Here is a 20465-nt window from a genome sequence, read left to right as displayed (position 1 = left end):
TGTAGATTTCACTGCTGCTTTCGATATGATTTGCAGAAAACGTCTGATGTATAAGTTACACAATTTGTATATATCAACAAAAATTATCAATCTTATCGAAAAAATATACAGGAGTACGAAGTCAGTTGTGTGGGCAGGAAATTCATTATCCGAACCTTTCAACACTTTCACAGGAGTCCGTCAAGTATGCTTGCTATCGCCTCTGCTGTTTAAATTGTATAAATGGTATTTACGATTGGTTGGAAGGCGGTCTAGTGATCGACATGATGAATTATATTAGCGGATGATAGAAATGTACTACAAAATATGATAATAAAGTTGGAACAATATTGTAAGCTATGGGACATAATAGTAAACTTATCAAAATCTAAAATTATGGTTTTCCGTAATGGAGGCCGGCTATCTAACAATGATAAATAGCAATTTCAGAACCAAGCATTGAAGTAGTAAATGAATTTTGTTATTTAGGCCTAATTTTAACACAAAAAATGGAATTTACAAAACAAGTTTACAATAGAAATAGCAAATCAAAATCCTGTAATAATGCAACTTGGAACTGAATCTTGATTAAACCGGAAATATTTCTAAGTGTATGTAGATCAACTCAGTCTTATGCAGCACAAGTGTGGGGATACGGATTGTTTGAAGAAGTGGATAAGTTACATTTGAAAAAGGATCATCAAGCTTAACTCTAAACGAGAAAATTAATATAAATACTTTATTTTGTTATCTTTGTGTAATGTCTTTCAAACAGACGAAAATAAATAAACACAACCGTTGAGATCAAAGTCCAAATTCTAATGAATCTTTATTTTTGTTTACAAAAGAGAATAAAGTTCACTAACCATAACTGTTATACAAAATAGTTGTGATTGAGTGGTATTTTATAAACAACGAATGAGAGGGAAAGAAATAATGTGAGAGTACTAAACAGTAATATTACAGTAGGCTCTGCATATAATATAAAATACAGTAAATACTCGATATGTGCAATACTCTACATGCTCCTCCTAAAGTTGTTTAATGAGTAATTAAATTCAAAATTATTTTAAATTACAATTTTATAACATGAAATTATTATTTACATTAGGAGAAAAAAAAAGAAAATTTCTGAATTGAAATTTATTTTAAGTATTTTTAACAACTTTACCTCCTGCTCGTGGTCTGAGATTTCCTGTAGTGTGTGAAGTATCTTCAGTTGTTGATGGAGGTGTGACTATAGCATTGTTTTCGTTGTTGTTATTTGACGGAATCATGATGTTGTTGGATTGTTGTTGTTGTACAGGTTGACCTCTGATTTGATCTAATTGACGTTTGATGATGTTGTTGTGACTTAATGTGCACGAGTATGATTGAGGTCCAAGTTGATGTGTAATTGTAGCTTGTGTCCAACTAGGTTTATTAGGATTTCGGTAATCTCGAACCATAACCTTTTGACCTTCGCGAAAAGTTGTGTTGCGATTTCCTTTATGATGTAAGATGTTTTTCTCTTGCGAACGCATTATTTTTTCTTTTATGGCAGGGGGTTTGAGATTGCTGAATCTAGTTTTGAGCTCTCGTCCGAAAAATATTTTTGCAGGTGACTCACCAGTGCTGCAGTGGATCATATTCCCATAATCCATTAAGAATCGGCATAAAATTTGATCAATATTGGCATCTTTGTTTTGATCCAAATTTGCATAAATAGATTTTTTAAAGGTTTTGACAAAATTTTCGGCTTGTCCATTTGTGGATGGATGTCCAGGCGCAGTTAAACTGTGTTTAATTCCATTTAAGGATAAAAATGTCTGAAAATCAGATGAAGTGAATTGTGATCCATTATCACTAACAAGTGTGTCCACTAATCCGTACCTGGAAAACAGTTCTCTTAGCTTTCTTATGGTAAAGGAAGATGTTATGTCTTTAGTTTTAAAGACTTCGACAAACTTTGAATACGAATCGATGACAATCAAAAAATGAATGTTCTTAATTGGACCAGCAAAATCGACACGGATACGTTTCCATACTGAACCACAAGGCTCCCAGGGTATTAAAATGCCTTTTTCAGGGCTGGGCTGCAATTTTTGACAGGGTAAACAGTTTTTTATAAGACTTTCTATGTCTTTATCAATACCTGGCCACCATATGTACGATCTAGCCAAGGCTTTTGTTTTGACTATTCCTAAATGTGAGGAATGTAAATCTTCCAAAATTTTGGATCTCAATTTTTGAGGAACAACTGTTCTGTAGTCCCATAGAACACAACCTTATTCTACAGTTAGTTCAATATACTTTTCACGAAATGTTGAAAACATGGGATCTTTTAAACTTAGAAGTGTCCCGTCCATAATACTGGCTGCAACCTTCGATAAAATCGGGTCTCTTCGGGTTTCCCGGCAGATATCTTTGAAATTCAACGGAAATTCTTTTTGTGATTCAACAAAATTGATGTAAGAGTTTTCATTATGATCACTCTCAAAATTTATTTGAGGTAATCTGGATATGGAATCAGCTTCATTCTTACATCCTTTCACATATTCAATGGTATAATTAAAACCAGAAAGAACCAAGGCCCAACGCTGCATTCTCGCTCACGCCATTGTTGGTAACCCTTTGTTACTTCCAAAAATTGTTAAAAGTGGACGATGATCAGTCTTCAAAATTAACGTATTTCCAATCAAATACTGCTTAAGTTTTGTAACACAAAGCACAATAGCAAGGGCTTCCTTTTCCAAAGTGCTATAATTTTTTTCACTTTTGGTTAAAGCTCGTGAAACAAACGAAATTGGTTTACAACCATCAGAAAATTTATGTGATAGAACACCAGCAACAGCATTATTCGACGCATCAGTAGTCAAAATCAACGGCAATTTAGGGTTAAAGTGGACCAGAACCTGATCAGATGTAACTTCATGTTTAATTTTATCATATGCCTCTTGACATTTGTCAGACCATAAAAACGGAACATCCTTACTCAATAAAGTATACAGGGGAGACATAATATTTGCAAAATTATTGATGAATTTTGAATAATAATTTGCCATTCCAACAAAAGCTCTGACTTCGGAAATATTGCAGGGTATAGGTGCAGACATAATGCTTGAAATCCTTTCATCATTTTTACACAATCCATTTCTATCAATATTAAATCCCAAATAGGAAATTTCATTTTGGAAAAAGGTAGACTTTTTAATATTTAGTTTCTATCCCGAAGACTGTAGCTTTTCTAAAACACGCCTTAGTGTCAAAATATGCTCACTCATATTCTTTCCAGTGATAGTTATGTCGTCTTGATACACCACAACATATGGTATATCTCTTAACAAATTTTCAATTGTCTTTTGAAAAATTGCTGCCGAAAGAAAGATCTAGCATTGTAAAAACTTCACCACCTTCCAACGAAGCAAAAATTTCATCAATCCTAGGTAGAGGATACTTGAAATCGACCAAAAACTTGTTTAATGTGACCTTATAATTACCGCAAATCACCATTCGGTTTCAAAATAGGAACAAGGGGAGTACCCCAATCCGAGTTATCTACCAGTTCTAAAACATCTGAAGCAATTAAATGACGTAATTGCTTTTCAACCTTCTCTTTCCAAGCCAGTGGCAATGGTCTTGGTTTACAAAATACTGGTACTGCGTCATCAAAAACTTTTAGCGAAATCGTACATCCTTTAAACTTTCCCAATTTATCATCAAAAACCTCATAAAATTTACTCTTCAACTGATTGACAATTGTCATGTTCATTTCAGGGACTTGAATGTTGTTAACTTGTAACGGCTCAAAATTAAAAGCTCGTAAAAACGATCGACCAAGCAACGGAGGATTTTTCGAATCAACAACAACAACTACAACTGATTTGGTATTACCTTGATATGTCACATCTGCATTATATTCACCAGCCAATTTTAGCTTAACACCATTGTAATCAACATATGGTACCTTACACGATCTCAATTTCCTCTTAATTCCGTTCTCTTCCAAAAAAGATATCGGCAACAATGTACATGGTGCACCTGTATCACACACTGCCTTTAGTTCCACACCATCAACAACAACATTCAGAGAATACACATCACCATTTTCTTTCTCAGCCACACTAAAAATGGAATAATTGAAAACATTATTATAATCATGATCATCACTATCAACATCATTAACTTCATTTGATACATAATTAATACTCTTTTTCTTGTTGTAGCAGACCGATGCCAAATGACCAATTTTTTCACAAGAATGACACTTGCTCTCTTTATATTTGAGAGCTATGATTTCTCCAGCCACAATGAGAACATGCATATTTCTTGCCACCATCACTTTTGCTGTCTCTGCTATTGTTGTTGCGCCTGCTGTTACGACCACTATCTCTATTACTGCTGCCACCACCACTATCTCTATTACCGCTGCTAGCGCTGCCTCTGCCACTACCAATACCACCATAACCGCAATTATGTTTTGCAAACCTTTGACCATGAATTAAATTCACAGTGCATTGACATCCAAAGGCATCCAAACTTACACCAAACTTGCAATTGAGGGCTAATGTCTTTACACGGGCATACCATTCAGCAACCGACTCATTTTCCTCCTTGGTAGACAAATGAAACTTCTTCCGCTCAGTAAATATAATAGTTGGTGGGGTATATTGTGTATCCAAAATATCACACAGATCTTTATACGATTTGGACACTGGGGATTCCGGACTGCATAAACTATGCAAAACCCTATACGGCACTGCACCAATTGATTTTAACAAAATCGACTTCTTAGTGTTCTCGTCCGAACAATTAATTTTACAAAAATGAATATCCAACCTCTCCTTCCAAACATTCCACGACTCCACATTAGGGTTGAATTCCGGCACATTTGACTTTTGGAGGACGGTTATTGGAGCACCATTAAAACTCTGGTTGGCAGTTTCTTCCATCTTAGCCGGCATTCACTCGTTGTTGTTTTATAAAATTTCTTTAAATTTCAGCAAAACTGATTGTTGTTGTTTTTATTTATTTCCACAAAATGGATTGATATTTACTTATTATGTGTATTTACACAAACAACAACTTTAAACTTTTTTCCTCGTCGCCAATGTAATGCCTTTCAAACAGACGAAAATAAATAAAAACAACCGTTGAGATCAAAGTCCAAACTCTAATGAATCTTTATTTTTGTTTACAAAAGAGAATAAAGTTCACCAACCATAACTGTTATACAAAATAGTTGTGATTGAGTGGTATTTTATAAACAACGAATGTGAGAGTACTAAACGGTAATATTACAGTAGGCTCTGCATATAATATAAAATACAGTAAATACTCGATATGTGCAATACTCTACACTTTGCGATAAACTAATTAATCATTTTTGTACCTACATATTTTTATGAAAGAAAACAAATAAAAATCTAAAATCTAAGTCTAAATCTTTTTGGTCAAATCAACCAGAACAATTGCTTTTTTTGGGTTGGTCATTGACCATATATAATGAAAGCTACAGTGCAACTACTTCGCATCAAAACGCACATATTATTTTTTAATTTAACAGTTTCATTCTGTTTAAAATACATTATAATTAAAGGTGTCTGCATCTTATAATATGAGGAAGCATGTTATTTCAGTCTAATAACGGCTCATGGAGCTTATAATGGCAAACCGTCGAAAGTACATCTATTATTATGATAGTTGCCTGCAGGATATTATTAAACAAACTCCTAGATTTCCAATAAACCGTACTATCGAAAAATTTTCAGTTATAACAACTAGAATAAACATTTTCAAGATAACAAAAGAGCACCTACCTCCAAAAACTGCACATTTGAGTGAAATTATATCTCCTTCGGCGCATGGTCCTACGACTGTTGATAGTTCATTTCCAGAATCGTCCCATATTACAACTTTTTCCGGTGGCTCTGAAATAAAAATATAATTTTAATGCTGAAATGTTTTAGATAATTATATACAAGTATGCTAAGGGGTTTTAGCCACCTGCAAATTTAGAAAAAAAATCAAAATTTATGTTATTGCCTCTGTTTAAGCTTCGTTTAACCAATTTAATATGCGCAATAATCTATAGAATGTATATTTACTTTTATTTTCTCCTAAATGTTAACCTTACTTAGTTATATCTAGTGTATTGTACGTTACTGAATTTACTAATTTCTCCTCTCTGCTTTGTCATCTTTAACGAATGTATGTTTATCTATGCTTAACCAGTATTCAGCTCTTTGAATAAAACACTTCTCTAGCAAGGGCCGACTGGTAAGTATTTCTTCTCGTCTCTAACACTAATACATATAAACATAATAACATGAATTACGCTCTATAACTTTTCATTTCACCACTAATTAATTATTCCTCATTTGTTATGAGGAATATTTTATAAACAAACATATACAGTTCACTTATTTCTATGCTCTTTTTCTTGTTGTATTGAAAACAGGAATTTTAACACGGCAAAAAATGTTCGAGTTGATCAACGGTGGTTCCACTTATATGAAGGAAGTGGCCAAAATATTTCCAAATTGTAACGAACAAAGGTACCGTTTATCTTATGATGCAATTAATAGGCATGGCGAAACAAAACAATGTACGAAACAAAATAAAAACCTACCAATTTAGCGGGTTAAATCGGCCAACATGCCAATTACGTTAATGTACGTGGTCAGATAAGAGGGGCATTTTGGGGGTCTTGACCACATCTTTCAATGAAATTAGCTAAAATTTGGCTATCGGTATTCCCTAGTGTTAGAAAACCTTCTTGAAAAAAATGTTTGAATTGGATCCACGTTTTGATAGAGATTTTCGGAATTTTGAAGGTTTTATATAAGATATTAATTCGAAATGGCAGAAAAACCACTTAGTATTTCCTGGAGGTAGGTTATCCCCAGAAAATTGTCGATTAATGTAGGTCCCCCCTTTGATGTTGTCCCCAAAAATCGGTACAGCCCAATATTCGGTATTTTTAGGGTCCTAGCCGCAATTTGGTTTCTTCAATATAGAGTTCATATAGTTTGTAATTAATATCTTACTTTCACCTAACTTTTCACCTCGAAATCCAACCTGTTAAAATTTTTCTTTTTTGCTGCTATTCTCAAAGAGTACATTAGGAAGTAATTCATAACAAATTTATTTTAGAGGACTTTAACATGTTAGGAGTATATATGAACCCATTTGGTACCAAAAATTAGACTTTCATTTCTTTAATTTTGGCCAATGGCAGCGACCACTGAGCACTGGTGGGCATCCTGATATTAGCATTACAAAGCACACTAAGAAAACATGCAACTTACAGGAAGTCCACAACACGTTAAAACACTATTTAAAAGAAAAAAATCTAAGCTTTTACCTCCTCCTTAAAAATCCATTATATTTTGCAATACGTATTAGTTTCCCTGTATTAGTTTCTGAGCAAATCATTAATCAGGGTATTGACGGGAGTCATTACCGGTCATTGGAACATCCGAGCTTTTATTGGCAAATGGCAGGATGATGGCGTGGACTATTGCAGGCTCTGTGAAGATGAGGAGGAAACGGAGACTATTGAGTATATTTTATGTCGTTGCCCGATGTTAACTCGAAAGCGATATAGATTAACGGGAGTATGCTTTCCTCCAAGCTTAACCTTCTACTCAAACCTGGAACCAACAATCATAAACATCATCAAAAATTTGAATTGGCTGGGACGACGCGACCCATAAGCGTAACTACTTCTCTGACGGTTTTCTACCATCACCAAATAAACCATCCTCCTTTCTTTATTACATCTTCATCTTTAATAATCCAGTATTATTACTTTCCCAACCCCACCCTCTTTTCTTGACTTTTCTCTTCTTTTGTCTTTTCAGGTAATTCTGAACCTCTTTTTTCTGATTTATGGATGATCACAATGGACCGAAAGGTATCCGAGTGGCGTAGTCAATATATATTGACTACACATCCCCAAACCTAACCTAACCTTCCCTGTATATAAGCTTTTCACTGATAAACATTTTTTCTTCCTCTGTGGGACCGCATTCAACCACCAAAATTTCTTGTGGATGTTATCAAAATCTTGACCTGTAGCGTGATTACAAAAACTGCATTAATGACTATTTCGATATCTCCGTTGTTTGATCGCCTACGTAAAGCTACTTTGCATCAATGAAAATGAGTCTTTTCTTTTTCCATTGACCGACTTTCCTTTTGGAATAGTCCTACCATAACCAGAGATATTCATATAAGAATGAAACATGAAAGCTTGTATTGTTTACATTAATTAAAATATAATTAGTTTCCTTCCATTTACTAAAACGCTTACATGTAATAATCCTTTTAGATATACATATACACATGTATATAGCCATGTCCGCCCGTCTGTCTGTGGAGATCAAACAATCGCCCGAACGGATTGAAGTGGATGGACAACAATTTTGGTCAAATGTATTCCTTAGAACATTTGACATTGAAAATGGGCTACATACATAAGTCCACGTCTTGCTATAGCCACCACATAACGCGACACGCGCTTTAACGAATTTTTAAGGCATCAGTCCCATTTGCTCTCAGTCCCGAATCGGTTGCAATTAAAAAAAACATTTCTACCAAAAATGGGTATATAGGTCCGTGTTGTGGTATAGGCCTCCGTGTAACGATACCGCTCGACTTCAGTTTTAGTTCAGAAAGCGTGTAAAACGTTCGGGCCGGCCGAACCTAACGCTTTTTAACTTGACTACGGCAAACGGTTTAGGGACCATGTTTTGCGAATCCGCACCTGAAGTGCAAAGTACAAGAACAATATTACTGCCATACAATTATTACGTTGGATAGGGATGACGTCACAACTTAGGTGTTGCACTGTATTATGGCTGCCATGACATAAATCATGAGTTTGATTGACGTTTACCACAAGTATGAAAGAATTGCTATATTTCGAATAAAAACTAAATTTTTCAACATTAGTTTTATTTGCGATCACATTGAAACATCTGACAACCACAGAAGAAGAAGTGGCCAACATACAAAATACATACATATGTATACATATATTATACGAGCGCTTAGAACGAACACATGATCCTTGTCCTGGCTGTGACATTAAATTTATTCTATGCGGTTTTAATGCCATAATTGAAAGAAGAATATCTTTGGTCCAACAGCCGGGAAGTTCAGTCTCCACTGTGATACGACCGACAACTGAATAACCCTGATAGAATTAGCCGCGATCAAATACTAGAGTTGGGCAATCTCGTTAAATTGAACGATCCAGATCACTGTTCAATGCGGTTTTAATGCCATAATTGGAAAGAAGAATATCTTTGGTCCAACAGCCGGGAAGTTCAGTCTCCACTGTGACACGACCGACAACTGAATAACCCTGATAGAATTAGCAGCGATCAAAGACTAGAGTTGGGCAATCTCGTTCAATTGAACGATCCGGATCACTGTCATCGTTTAAAAACGAATGAGTAAAATCATAAAAACCAACGTGTGAAATTAAGTATACGCAGTTTTGTCAAAGAAATTGCCGGTGTCCATTGAACGAGATAGTGAGCCGAATCGTTCAATTGAACGAGATTGCCCAACTCTACTAAATACATGGGTGTCAGCAGCACTAGAACTTAGCTTTTTAACTTTCATAAGGGTACGCGGCTGTCACCAGAACAAACACCATGAAATCAATGGATCACATTTATCAGAACAAAAAGCGGCAGCCTATTCCACTCAACTGGCCCAATTGTAAATGTTGAAGTCTTCTTTATTTCCGTATATTGTATTTTGGCTTTTATTTCCAATTTGATTTTAAATATTTTTATTGTAGTATTTATCAACCTCATCAAAACTGTTTTGACAAAATAGGAGGACCTCAGAAAAAAATTGTAATCATATGTTTGCTGTGTTCTACCTTGTAATGATTGTACCATGACCAACATCGATAGGCTTCTTCCCTCCAAGACCCCCATCACCACCCACAATTTGGTGACGATCTAACCAAATTGCGACCTGCAGCGTGATTACACGGTTTAGATGGAAAGACGGAGTGACACACATAGATCAACTCAGCTGGTCGAGACATTCATTTTGCTATATACATTTATAGGTTTTATTTCGATGTGTTAGAAACTAAGTAAGTATATAAACAGTTTGGTGACCCCTAGTTTTGTGAACGCGCGCCGTGAGTCGAAAAAAAATAATTTTTTGTGAAATAAATAATAGATAAATAAGTGAAAACCCTTTAGAAAAGTAAAAGTAAAGGAATACATTTGTTTTTGTGAAAAAAGAGAAAAATATTTTTGTGAAAAAAATATAACATATAAAATGAAGCTTTTCCTTGTAAAATTTGAAATATTGTGAAATTTCAAAATCCTTTAAAAAATATATATATATAAATGAAAAGAGATATATAACTATCATATATACGAAGAGTGAAAATTAAAAAAAATAGGAAAAAGTGCAACACAAACAAAATAAAAACAAAAAAAAACATCCCGCGCCGCGCAATTAAGAAATAAAAAAATCATTAAAAAAAAAGAAAACAGCAACAAAATTTAAGGAGATTGAAGCGGCAAGTCGTCCATTTAATTAAATCTTATCTTAAATCTGTTGTATCCTAAAAAAAATAATAATAATTGATCCTGCACAACTCATTAACAAGCAAGAAGAGCTCTGACATGCCATGTCAGAGCTCTATACTGAGTTAAACAAGACCATTGATAAAAGTGTATGGGGGGAGGCAGTTTTCGAAAAATCTCTCAAACTAGAAAAGTCCTTCACGGAACTAAGAGAGGAATTCGAGAAGAATGAAAGGGAACTCCAATCACCATCTCACACCTTGAGTAAAAACAAACATTACTCAAGAACTTTTGTAAATCAGATGAAAGATGTGATTAAAAAATTTATTTGGCGGATGACCGACATTAAAAGTAAAGGGACGGATCATAAAAGAGCTTCTACACTCACTCTTAATGATTTTGAAGGCGCTTGTGCACCTCGTGCTTATTCTGAAACAAGAAAAGCAGTTCCTTTAATGCCGTCAGGGTCAGACAATAATTTCGAAAATAGAAATGACGGCATTAAAAATACCTCATCAGAGAGACAGAGAAGTCAGAACTCTGCATCGTATTTGACTATGCATTTCAAATACGCTCTCAATGAGTTGGAATTTAGCATAAATGATGCTACGGAAAACAATATTCCTCGTGAAGAAGTTCGGGATAGGTTCAACACGGCCGAAAGATTCTTTTTCGAGTAGTCGAAAGAGTTCGGCCAAGATGAACTGACAGAGGTATTTGTCAATTTGAAAGATAGTTACCTTGGTATTCCCAGGAAAGAGTTCAAGTCAATGTCTCTTACTTTTAAGTTTCTAACCATTGAAATCCTAGTGCTCAATGGAAGATGGAAGAATGGAAATCGTTTAGGGAGTTACTCGAGCATCGTGTGCTCAGTCGATGTGTTAGAAACTAAGTAAGTATATAAACAGTTTGGTGACCCCTAGTTTTGTGAACGCGCGCCGTGAGTCGAAAAAAAATAATTTTTTGTGAAATAAATAATAGATAAATAAGTGAAAACCCTTTAGAATAGTAAAAGTAAAGGAATACATTTGTTTTTGTGAAAAAAGAGACAAATATTTTTGTGAAAAAAATATAACATATAAAATGAAGCTTTTCCTTGTAAAATTTGAAATATTGTGAAATTTCAAAATCCTTTAAAAAATATATATATAAATGAAAAGAGATATATAACTATCATATATATGAAGAGTGAAAATAAAAAAATAGGAAAAAGTGCAACACAAACAAAATAAAAACAAAAAAAAAAAAAAAAACATCCCGCGCCGCGCAATTAAGAAATAAAAAAATCATTAAAAAAGAAAACAGCAACAAAATTTAAGGAGATTGAAGCGGCAAGTCGTCCATTTAATTAAATCTTATCTTAAATCTATTGCATCCTAAAAAAATAATAATAATTGATCCTGTACAACTCATTAACAAGCAAGAAGCCATGTCAGAGCTCTATACTGAGTTAAACAAGACCATTGATAAAAATGTATGGGGGGAGGCAGTTTTCGAAAAATCTCTCGAACTAGAAAAGTCCTTCACGGAACTAAGAGAGGAATTCGAGAAGAATGAAAGGGAACTCCAATCACCATCTCACACCTTGAGTAAAAACAAACATTACTCAAGAACTTTTGTAAATCAGATGAAAGATGTGATTAAAAAATTTATTTGGCGGATGACCGACATTAAAAGTAAAGGGACGGATCATAAAAGAGCTTCTACACTCACTCTTAATGATTTTGAAGGCGCTTGTGCACCTCGTGCTTATTCTGAAACAAGAAAAGCAGTTCCTTTAATGCCGTCAGGGTCAGACAATAATTTCGAAAATAGAAATGACGGCATTAAAAATACCTCATCAGAGAGACAGAGAAGTCAGAACTCTGCATCGTATTTGACTATGCATTTCAAATACGCTCTCAATGAGTTGGAATTTAGCATAAATGATGCTACGGAAAACAATATTCCTCGTGAAGAAGTTCGGGATAGGTTCAACACGGCCGAAAGATTCTTTTTCGAGTAGTCGAAAGAGTTCGGCCAAGATGAACTGACAGAGGTATTTGTCAATTTGAAAGATAGTTACCTTGGTATTCCCAGGAAAGAGTTCAAGTCAATGTCTCTTACTTTTAAGTTTCTAACCATTGAAATCCTAGTGCTCAATGGAAGATGGAAGAATGGAAATCGTTTAGGGAGTTACTCGAGCATCGTGTGCTCAGTCGATGTGTTAGAAACTAAGTAAGTATATAAACAGTTTGGTGACCCCTAGTTTTGTGAACGCGCGCCGTGAGTCGAAAAAAAATAATTTTTTGTGAAATAAATAATAGATAAATAAGTGAAAACCCTTTAGAATAGTAAAAGTAAAGGAATACATTTGTTTTTGTGAAAAAAGAGACAAATATTTTTGTGAAAAAAATATAACATATAAAATGAAGCTTTTCCTTGTAAAATTTGAAATATTGTGAAATTTCAAAATCCTTTAAAAAATATATATATAAATGAAAAGAGATATATAACTATCATATATATGAAGAGTGAAAATAAAAAAATAGGAAAAAGTGCAACACAAACAAAATAAAAACAAAAAAAAAAAAAAAACATCCCGCGCCGCGCAATTAAGAAATAAAAAAATCATTAAAAAAGAAAACAGCAACAAAATTTAAGGAGATTGAAGCGGCAAGTCGTCCATTTAATTAAATCTTATCTTAAATCTATTGCATCCTAAAAAAATAATAATAATTGATCCTGTACAACTCATTAACAAGCAAGAAGCCATGTCAGAGCTCTATACTGAGTTAAACAAGACCATTGATAAAAATGTATGGGGGGAGGCAGTTTTCGAAAAATCTCTCGAACTAGAAAAGTCCTTCACGGAACTAAGAGAGGAATTCGAGAAGAATGAAAGGGAACTCCAATCACCATCTCACACCTTGAGTAAAAACAAACATTACTCAAGAACTTTTGTAAATCAGATGAAAGATGTGATTAAAAAATTTATTTGGCGGATGACCGACATTAAAAGTAAAGGGACGGATCATAAAAGAGCTTCTACACTCACTCTTAATGATTTTGAAGGCGCTTGTGCACCTCGTGCTTATTCTGAAACAAGAAAAGCAGTTCCTTTAATGCCGTCAGGGTCAGACAATAATTTCGAAAATAGAAATGACGGCATTAAAAATACCTCATCAGAGAGACAGAGAAGTCAGAACTAGAGTTGTAAAGTTCATGAACGAACTAGTTCAATTGAACGATTCATTGAAAAGAGCGTATGAACTAGATCAGTCGATGTAGGTCATTATAGTTCAATAGTTCACTGAACTATAATCAGTCGGTGACCGTACGATCAACGAACGATTCACAATCTAGTTCAACATGTCGTTCACAAATACACAAAGTGACGGCGTCGCCTATGTTAAGGGATGCCTTCGTAATGTGATCAGTTTGTTTATGTTTTGGATCAAGGTACATGGAATAGCTGTCCGAAAATGAAGATTTCTACAAAAACATAGAGACATAACATATTACAATAGCTCTGTTCCTTTACGTGCAAGAATCTTCAAAGTTTACCACTTTTTACTCGAAAAGCGTTCCTTTACTTTAGACACCATACAATTTATGTGGGAGCAGTTTACAACTTTTACTACTTTTGCCGGTTTTGCTATATTCAAAAGTAAAGGAATAGACCAAATATGTCGAATCCATTTCGTAATAAATATGCCTTTTTGGATAGAAACAAGCATGGTTTAATATGAAAGGTTAGCCAAAGCTTTATGTCAATTTAAATTTTTTCATTCGAGTATGCCTAAAACTTCAAAACAATATAAACAAACTGTGTATGTGTGTGTGGTGTTTGAATAATATGCCAAACAATTTTAAAAACAATCGAATTCAATGATTTTTAAAATTGTTTTTAGACCATTTGTATGGAAGAAATTGGTGAGATTTGAATTGAAACAATCAGTTTATCATATTCACAACTCGATTATGTGAAGAAAACTTAACTCTTCTTTCATTTTTCACGTTTTTTTATAAAATGCTCAAAAAATGCATTGTAAACAAACCCACTTGTTGCTTTTATTTTGAAGTTTTAGGAATTCAAGAAAAACCAGGGTTCTATAGATTTTTTTTTATTTAAATCTACCTCTTTACTTATACCATGGAAACAAGTAAAAAAGAATCAGTCGGCTTTGCCGACAGAGATAAACCGTCAGCATATGTGAATTGAAATATTAATCTACGGACAGATCGAATGTATTTCGGGTCTTTTTAGAATTTTGTGGCCATTTTGTACCTTTGAACTTGCCGACGATAATGTGGATTAGGATTAAAGTTTTGCGGAGAAGCTACTTAAATGAATAGCCTATGTCTATGATTTTGAGAGGCATATCTTTTAGATATATATTGATCACACTAGTTATTTCAGTGGATCACCTTATAACTTTTGGACCAGTATGCCAGGAAGCATGGACTTGTCCACGGAAAACATAATATGACTGTAAACAGCAGGACCACAATAAACAGCATCGGCATTCATTTCCAAAGCATCTTCGAAGAGACCCTAAACTGCATTTCGACACGAATGTTGAACTTTTGTGGGGGAGGTACCTTAAGGGGAAGAAGAAGTTTTCGTGTTCTCCAGCGACTACACCTTTCGGGCTGTTTCCTCAAGAAGTACGGACTTGCCTCTGAAAAAACATTTATCGTCCTAATTGTGGTAGCGAATGCAAGTTGCTTCAACAGAAATCAAAGTGTCTCGAGACCAGGTCTTAAAGTGAACCTATCCGAAATTTTGTGTGGGAGGTACCCGAGGGAGTGGACAAATATAGTTAATGTACAAAAACACATTTGCATTTGAAAAAACGAAAAAGTTCTAGGACAGAGAAGCCATTACATAGTCGATACGTCCGAAGATTTGCTTTACCACCAATGAAACCAGGTAACGTAATTTGGTGACTATGTGGGTTCGAGTCCTTGGCTTTCCTTTTTCACTTGCAAATAATTTCAGATCATCAAGCTTAACTCTAAACGAGAAAATTAACAAAAATATAGTCCATATTTAAACCTGATCTATATCTTGTAGATGTATTAAGATGTGTAAAGTATGGACCAAATCGTTCACTCCCTTCAACCGTTATCGTACGAACAATTTTTCCGAACATGTTTGAAATTTTGTGGGGGAGGTACCTGAAGGAATGGACCGATTTGGATTATCTTCGAACATAAACTATGTTTGGACAAAATATTACGAAAGCCAAATTTTGGACTGAATCGGCAGATCCGTTCGAGAGTTATTTGCGCCCAAACCATTACATACGGTGTCATAGGGGTTTTTTCCACCTTTCAGGCTATTTTCTCAGGAAATATGGACTTCCTCCAGATGAAACTTGCACCTTCGTATAAAGGGCACTGAATATAAGTTGCTACAACCAAAATCAAAGCGATTCGAGACCAGGCCCTAAACCGAACTTTTCCGAAATTTTGTGTGGGAGGTACCCGACGGAGTGAACCTATTGAGACCATATTGGAACCTCATATTACTCTGGTAGAAAGTTTACGCTATACAAAGCATGGACCAAATCGGTCTCTCCCTTCAAGAGTTATCGTGTGCACAAACTTTCCGAACATTTTCGAATTTTTGTGGGGGAGGTACCGGAAGGAGTGGACCGACATAACCCATCTTCGAACTTAAACTAAGTTTGGGCAAAATATTACGAAAGCCAAAATTTGAACCGAATCGGTTCATCCGTTCGAGAGTTATCGTGCGCTCCAGCTAGCAGGACAGACAGACAGACGGACGGACATGGCTAGATCGACTCCAAATTGTCTGAAACAAATTTCGTCCAAACATACTAATCTTAATTAATCTTTCTTTAAGAATGCTATAAAACTATGTAATTGTAATATTTTTGTTATGGAGTAGTTAAATTATATTAGTCTTTTGTTTGTTTGTATTTGATGTATGTATGTATGCGTTTTCATCAAACGACCGATTAAGAGCCGGAGAACGATTTTTATCCGAATGATTGAACTGGATAGTGAACTATGAACTAGATTACTGACCTAGTTCAGTTTAAAGAGCTGAGCAATTGAACTAGATCTTTCAAATGAACTAGATTGTACAACTCTAGTCAGAACTCTGCATCGTATATGACTATGCATTTCAAATACGCTCTCAATGAGTTGGAATTTAGCATAAATGATGCTACGGAAAACAATATTCCTCGTGAAGAAGTTCGGGATAGGTTCAACACGGCCGAAAGATTCTTTTTCGAGTATTCGAAAGAGTTCGGCCAAGATGAACTGACAGAGGTATTTTTCAATTTGAAAGATAGTTACCTTGGTATTCCCAGGAAAGAGACCAAGTCAATGTCTCTTACTTTTAAGTTTCTAACCATTGAAATCCCAGTGCTCAATGGAAGATGGAAGAATGGAAATCGTTTAGGGAGTTACTCGAGCATCGTGTGCTCAGTCAGCCGATAACAAATACACAAAAAAATGTGTGTGTTAAAGGCAAAAGTAAGAAAAATTTCTAAGTTGCCAGCCACTGAAGAATATTTTGAAACGGCTTGGAATATATTAAAAGAGCACTACTCAAACTAGAGGGGTACGAAGTGAATATATTTCAGGTCGATTTTGGATGCCCTGAACGTGTCTTACAATTCACAATGTGTGAAGAAATTTGTAGACATAGTTGGGGAAAGTATCAAGGACTTGTTTGCTATGTTCTGCAAAGAAAACTGGATGAGAAGTTAGGAATCCACTTGGAGCAGGCTGTAGGAGCGCAGAAAAAGCTGCCAAAAGTTGTCGACCTCATGAAATTTTTAAAGCAAATGCAATTTGCATTAGGGGTGAGTCAACAATTTTCAGGGTATTACGGTACGGGGATCAGTCAAGATCGCAATCGCAAAATGTGAAAGAATGGCTATCTGACAAAAATACGAAAGGGCAAGATGAAGTCAAAGACTTCAAAATATAATACGAATATGGAAGTGTTAGTAATACCAACCATATTATCAAATGTGCCAGAGACAAAAGTCATTACGGAAAAAGTTCCTCAAGAAATGGCACTAGCGGACCCCATGTACAATATTCCAAGTGGAATAGATATGCTGTTAGGGGCTGAAATATTTTACGACATATTGGTAGATGGGAAAATCAAATCAGGGACTACGATTCTACAGAATGCAAAACTGGGTTGGGTAGTCCTGCGATTATTGATACATCTACCAATGACAGGAAAGTTGTAGTGCAAACTCCGTGCGACGAGTTGTTGCAAAATTTTGGCATATTGAAGAGATCCAAAGAAAGGAAGGCTCACATTAGATAAAAAAAGATGTGAGGAGTTGTTTGAAGAAGGTATAAAAAGAACAACTGATGGTAAATTCGAAGTTCGATTACCATTCAAACAAAATGTGGAAAAGTTAGGCGACGCTAAAACAATGGCAAGGAGAAGCTTCATGGCATTGGAGAGGAAGCTATATAAAAATAGTGACCTCAAAATGCAATACGATGAGTTTCTTAGACAGTATTTGGAGTTGGGACACATGAGTCTGATGAGGAATCTACAGGATGTAGAAGGTGGGTATTATTTACCTCATCATTGCGTCCTCAGGCCAGAGTGCTCAACAACAAAATTGAGGGTAGTGTTTGACGCATCGTGTAAGACGTCAACAGGCTCGTCATTAAACGACATACTGCATGCTGGGCGTAGAATTCAGGATGAACTTTTCAGTATTCTTCTTAGATTTAGGAAGCACAGGTATGTGTTTTCTGCCGATATAGAAAAATGTATCGGCAAATATAGGTGGCAAATGCGGGCAAGAAGAAATTAAAACGTATGCATTAAATACAGTTGCTGCTGAACTGCATCTGCGGAACTGCATCTGCTCCATATTTAGCAGTGAAATGTTTGCAAAAGATAACAGACTTTGAGGAAAGGTCACATCCATTAGAGGCGCTGGCGATAAGAAGCGATTTTTACATGGATGATCTTATGACTTGTGGAGATTGTCTTCGTCAAGTGATTGAAGTGAGAAGGAATATAGAAAATATATTCCTCAGTTCTGGAATGCGATTACGAAAATGGTGCTCCAACAGTAAACAAATATTGGAGGGGATAAGTGAAAAACAGGTTGAGGAATGTCTTAACATTGAAAAGAAGGAACCATCGGTGAAGACACTAGGAGTCAGATGGTCTCCAGGAAGTGATGTATTTTCTCTTAAGTACAAGGACACAGAGGATACAAGAATTTTGAAATGATCGATATTGAGTGAGATCGCGAAGTTATTTGATCCTTTAGGGTTCGTTGGTCCAGTCATAGTGACTGCGAAGATTCTGCTCCAAGACCTGTGGAAGCAGAAAATAGACTGGGATGATGAAGTTCCCCAGGAGACAGAACATTGTGCCCGTTTGTTGACGAAGAACGGACATTAAGACTAGGTGGAAGGCTGAAGAATAGTCGTTTGTCCTTTGAGGTCAAACATCTTATTTTACTGCCGTACAAAAATAAAGTAGTAGAGTTAATGATGGAACAAATACATCTAGAGAACCTGCATATCGGAGCTCAAGGATTGCTAGCGATATTCAGACAACAGTTCTGGCCTCTTCGTGGTAGGCAGCTTGCCAAGAAAGTAATCAGTAAGTGCTACAGATGTTCCAGAGCGGAGACCAGGAATTTGCATCAACTAATAGGAAATTTTCCAGAGGATAGAGTAATAAGGACTCGTCCATTTTTAAATACACGTGTTGATTTTCTGGGACCGCTTATGATTCATCACAAAATCTGGAGAAAACGAACGGACAAAGCTTATGTCTGCGTTTTTGTATGGTTTGCGACAAAAGCTGTTCATTTGGAGATTGTGGCAGACTTAATAGCAGCAGCATTTATTGGGGCTTTGAAACTATTTGTGGCCAGAAGGGGCTGTCCACTGAAAATTTAAAATTTGACGGAGTGTACGCCGATTTAGTAATTGTTTTATGTTGGATAAAAATTGAACCGGCAAGTTTACAGATATTTATCTCAAATAGAGTCAATGAAGTACAAACCAAGAGTATGGTTGAAAATTGGGGACATGTTCCATCAAATAAAAATCCGGCAGATTTATTGTCGAGACATGTAGGAGAGAGGTTGAAAAAATTAGCGTCGGGGTAATTAGAACATCGGTGTGGGAAAAAATAAATCATCGAAATAAATTTAAATTTTTACAAAATGTTATAACTTGGGTGTTGAAATTTGTCAACATAACAAGAAAAGGTCCTTCTAAGTCATTTGTGACTTATAGGAAAGAGGCTCTGGCAGTTTTAGTACAAGATATCCAAAGAGATAATTTTGCAGAGGAGACCTCAGTTCTTATAAAAGGTGGGAACATAACAAAATCTTTACAAGTCAGAACATTGTGCCCGTTTGTTGACGAAGAAGGGACATTAAGAATAGGTGGAAGGCTGAAGAATAGTCGTTTGTCCTTTGAGGTCAAACATCTTATTTCACTACCGTACAAAAGTAAAGTAGTATAGTTAATGATGGAACAAATACATCTAGAGAAACTGCATATCGGAGCTCAAGGATTGCTAGCGATATTCAGACAACAGTTCTCAGTAAGTGCTACAGATGTTTCAGAGCGGAGACCAGGAATTTGCATCAACTAATAGGAAATCTTCCAGAGGATAGAGTAATAAGGACTCGTCCATTTTTAAATACACGTGTTGATGACCGCTTATGATTCATCACAAAATCAGGGGAAAACGAACGGGCAAAGCTTATGTCTGCGTTTTTGTATGCTTTGCGACAAAAGCTGTTCATTTGGATATTGTGGCAGACTTAACAGCAGCAGCATTTATTGGGGCTTTGAAACGATTTGTGACCAGAAGGGGCTGTCCACTGAAAATTTACTCGGACAACGGAACAAATTTTGTCGGGGCTGCCAATAGTTTACATGAGGTGTATGAGTTATTTAACAGCA

General features: G+C 35.5%; 1 protein-coding gene across 5 annotated transcripts in view; it reads right to left on the bottom strand.

Annotated features, from left to right (window-relative positions):
* side-VII (sidestep VII transmembrane protein) overlaps positions 1-20465 on the bottom strand; it is a 1783907-nt gene that overhangs the window by 1282780 nt on the left and 480662 nt on the right. For all 5 annotated transcript variants that reach the window (XM_073992696.1, XM_073992713.1, XM_073992706.1 and 2 more), the window contains one exon: positions 5778-5888. In XM_073992696.1, the coding sequence (XP_073848797.1) occupies positions 5778-5888 (111 nt within the window). The remainder of the gene's footprint in view (positions 1-5777; positions 5889-20465) is intronic.

This window comes from Musca autumnalis, unplaced genomic scaffold (genome assembly GCF_047663935.1).
Source record: "Musca autumnalis isolate F117 unplaced genomic scaffold, ASM4766393v1 scaffold_1, whole genome shotgun sequence".
Lineage (NCBI taxonomy): Eukaryota > Metazoa > Arthropoda > Insecta > Diptera > Muscidae > Musca > Musca autumnalis.
Note: the sequence above shows the minus strand (reverse complement) of the source record. Positions and strands in the feature narration are given on the sequence as shown.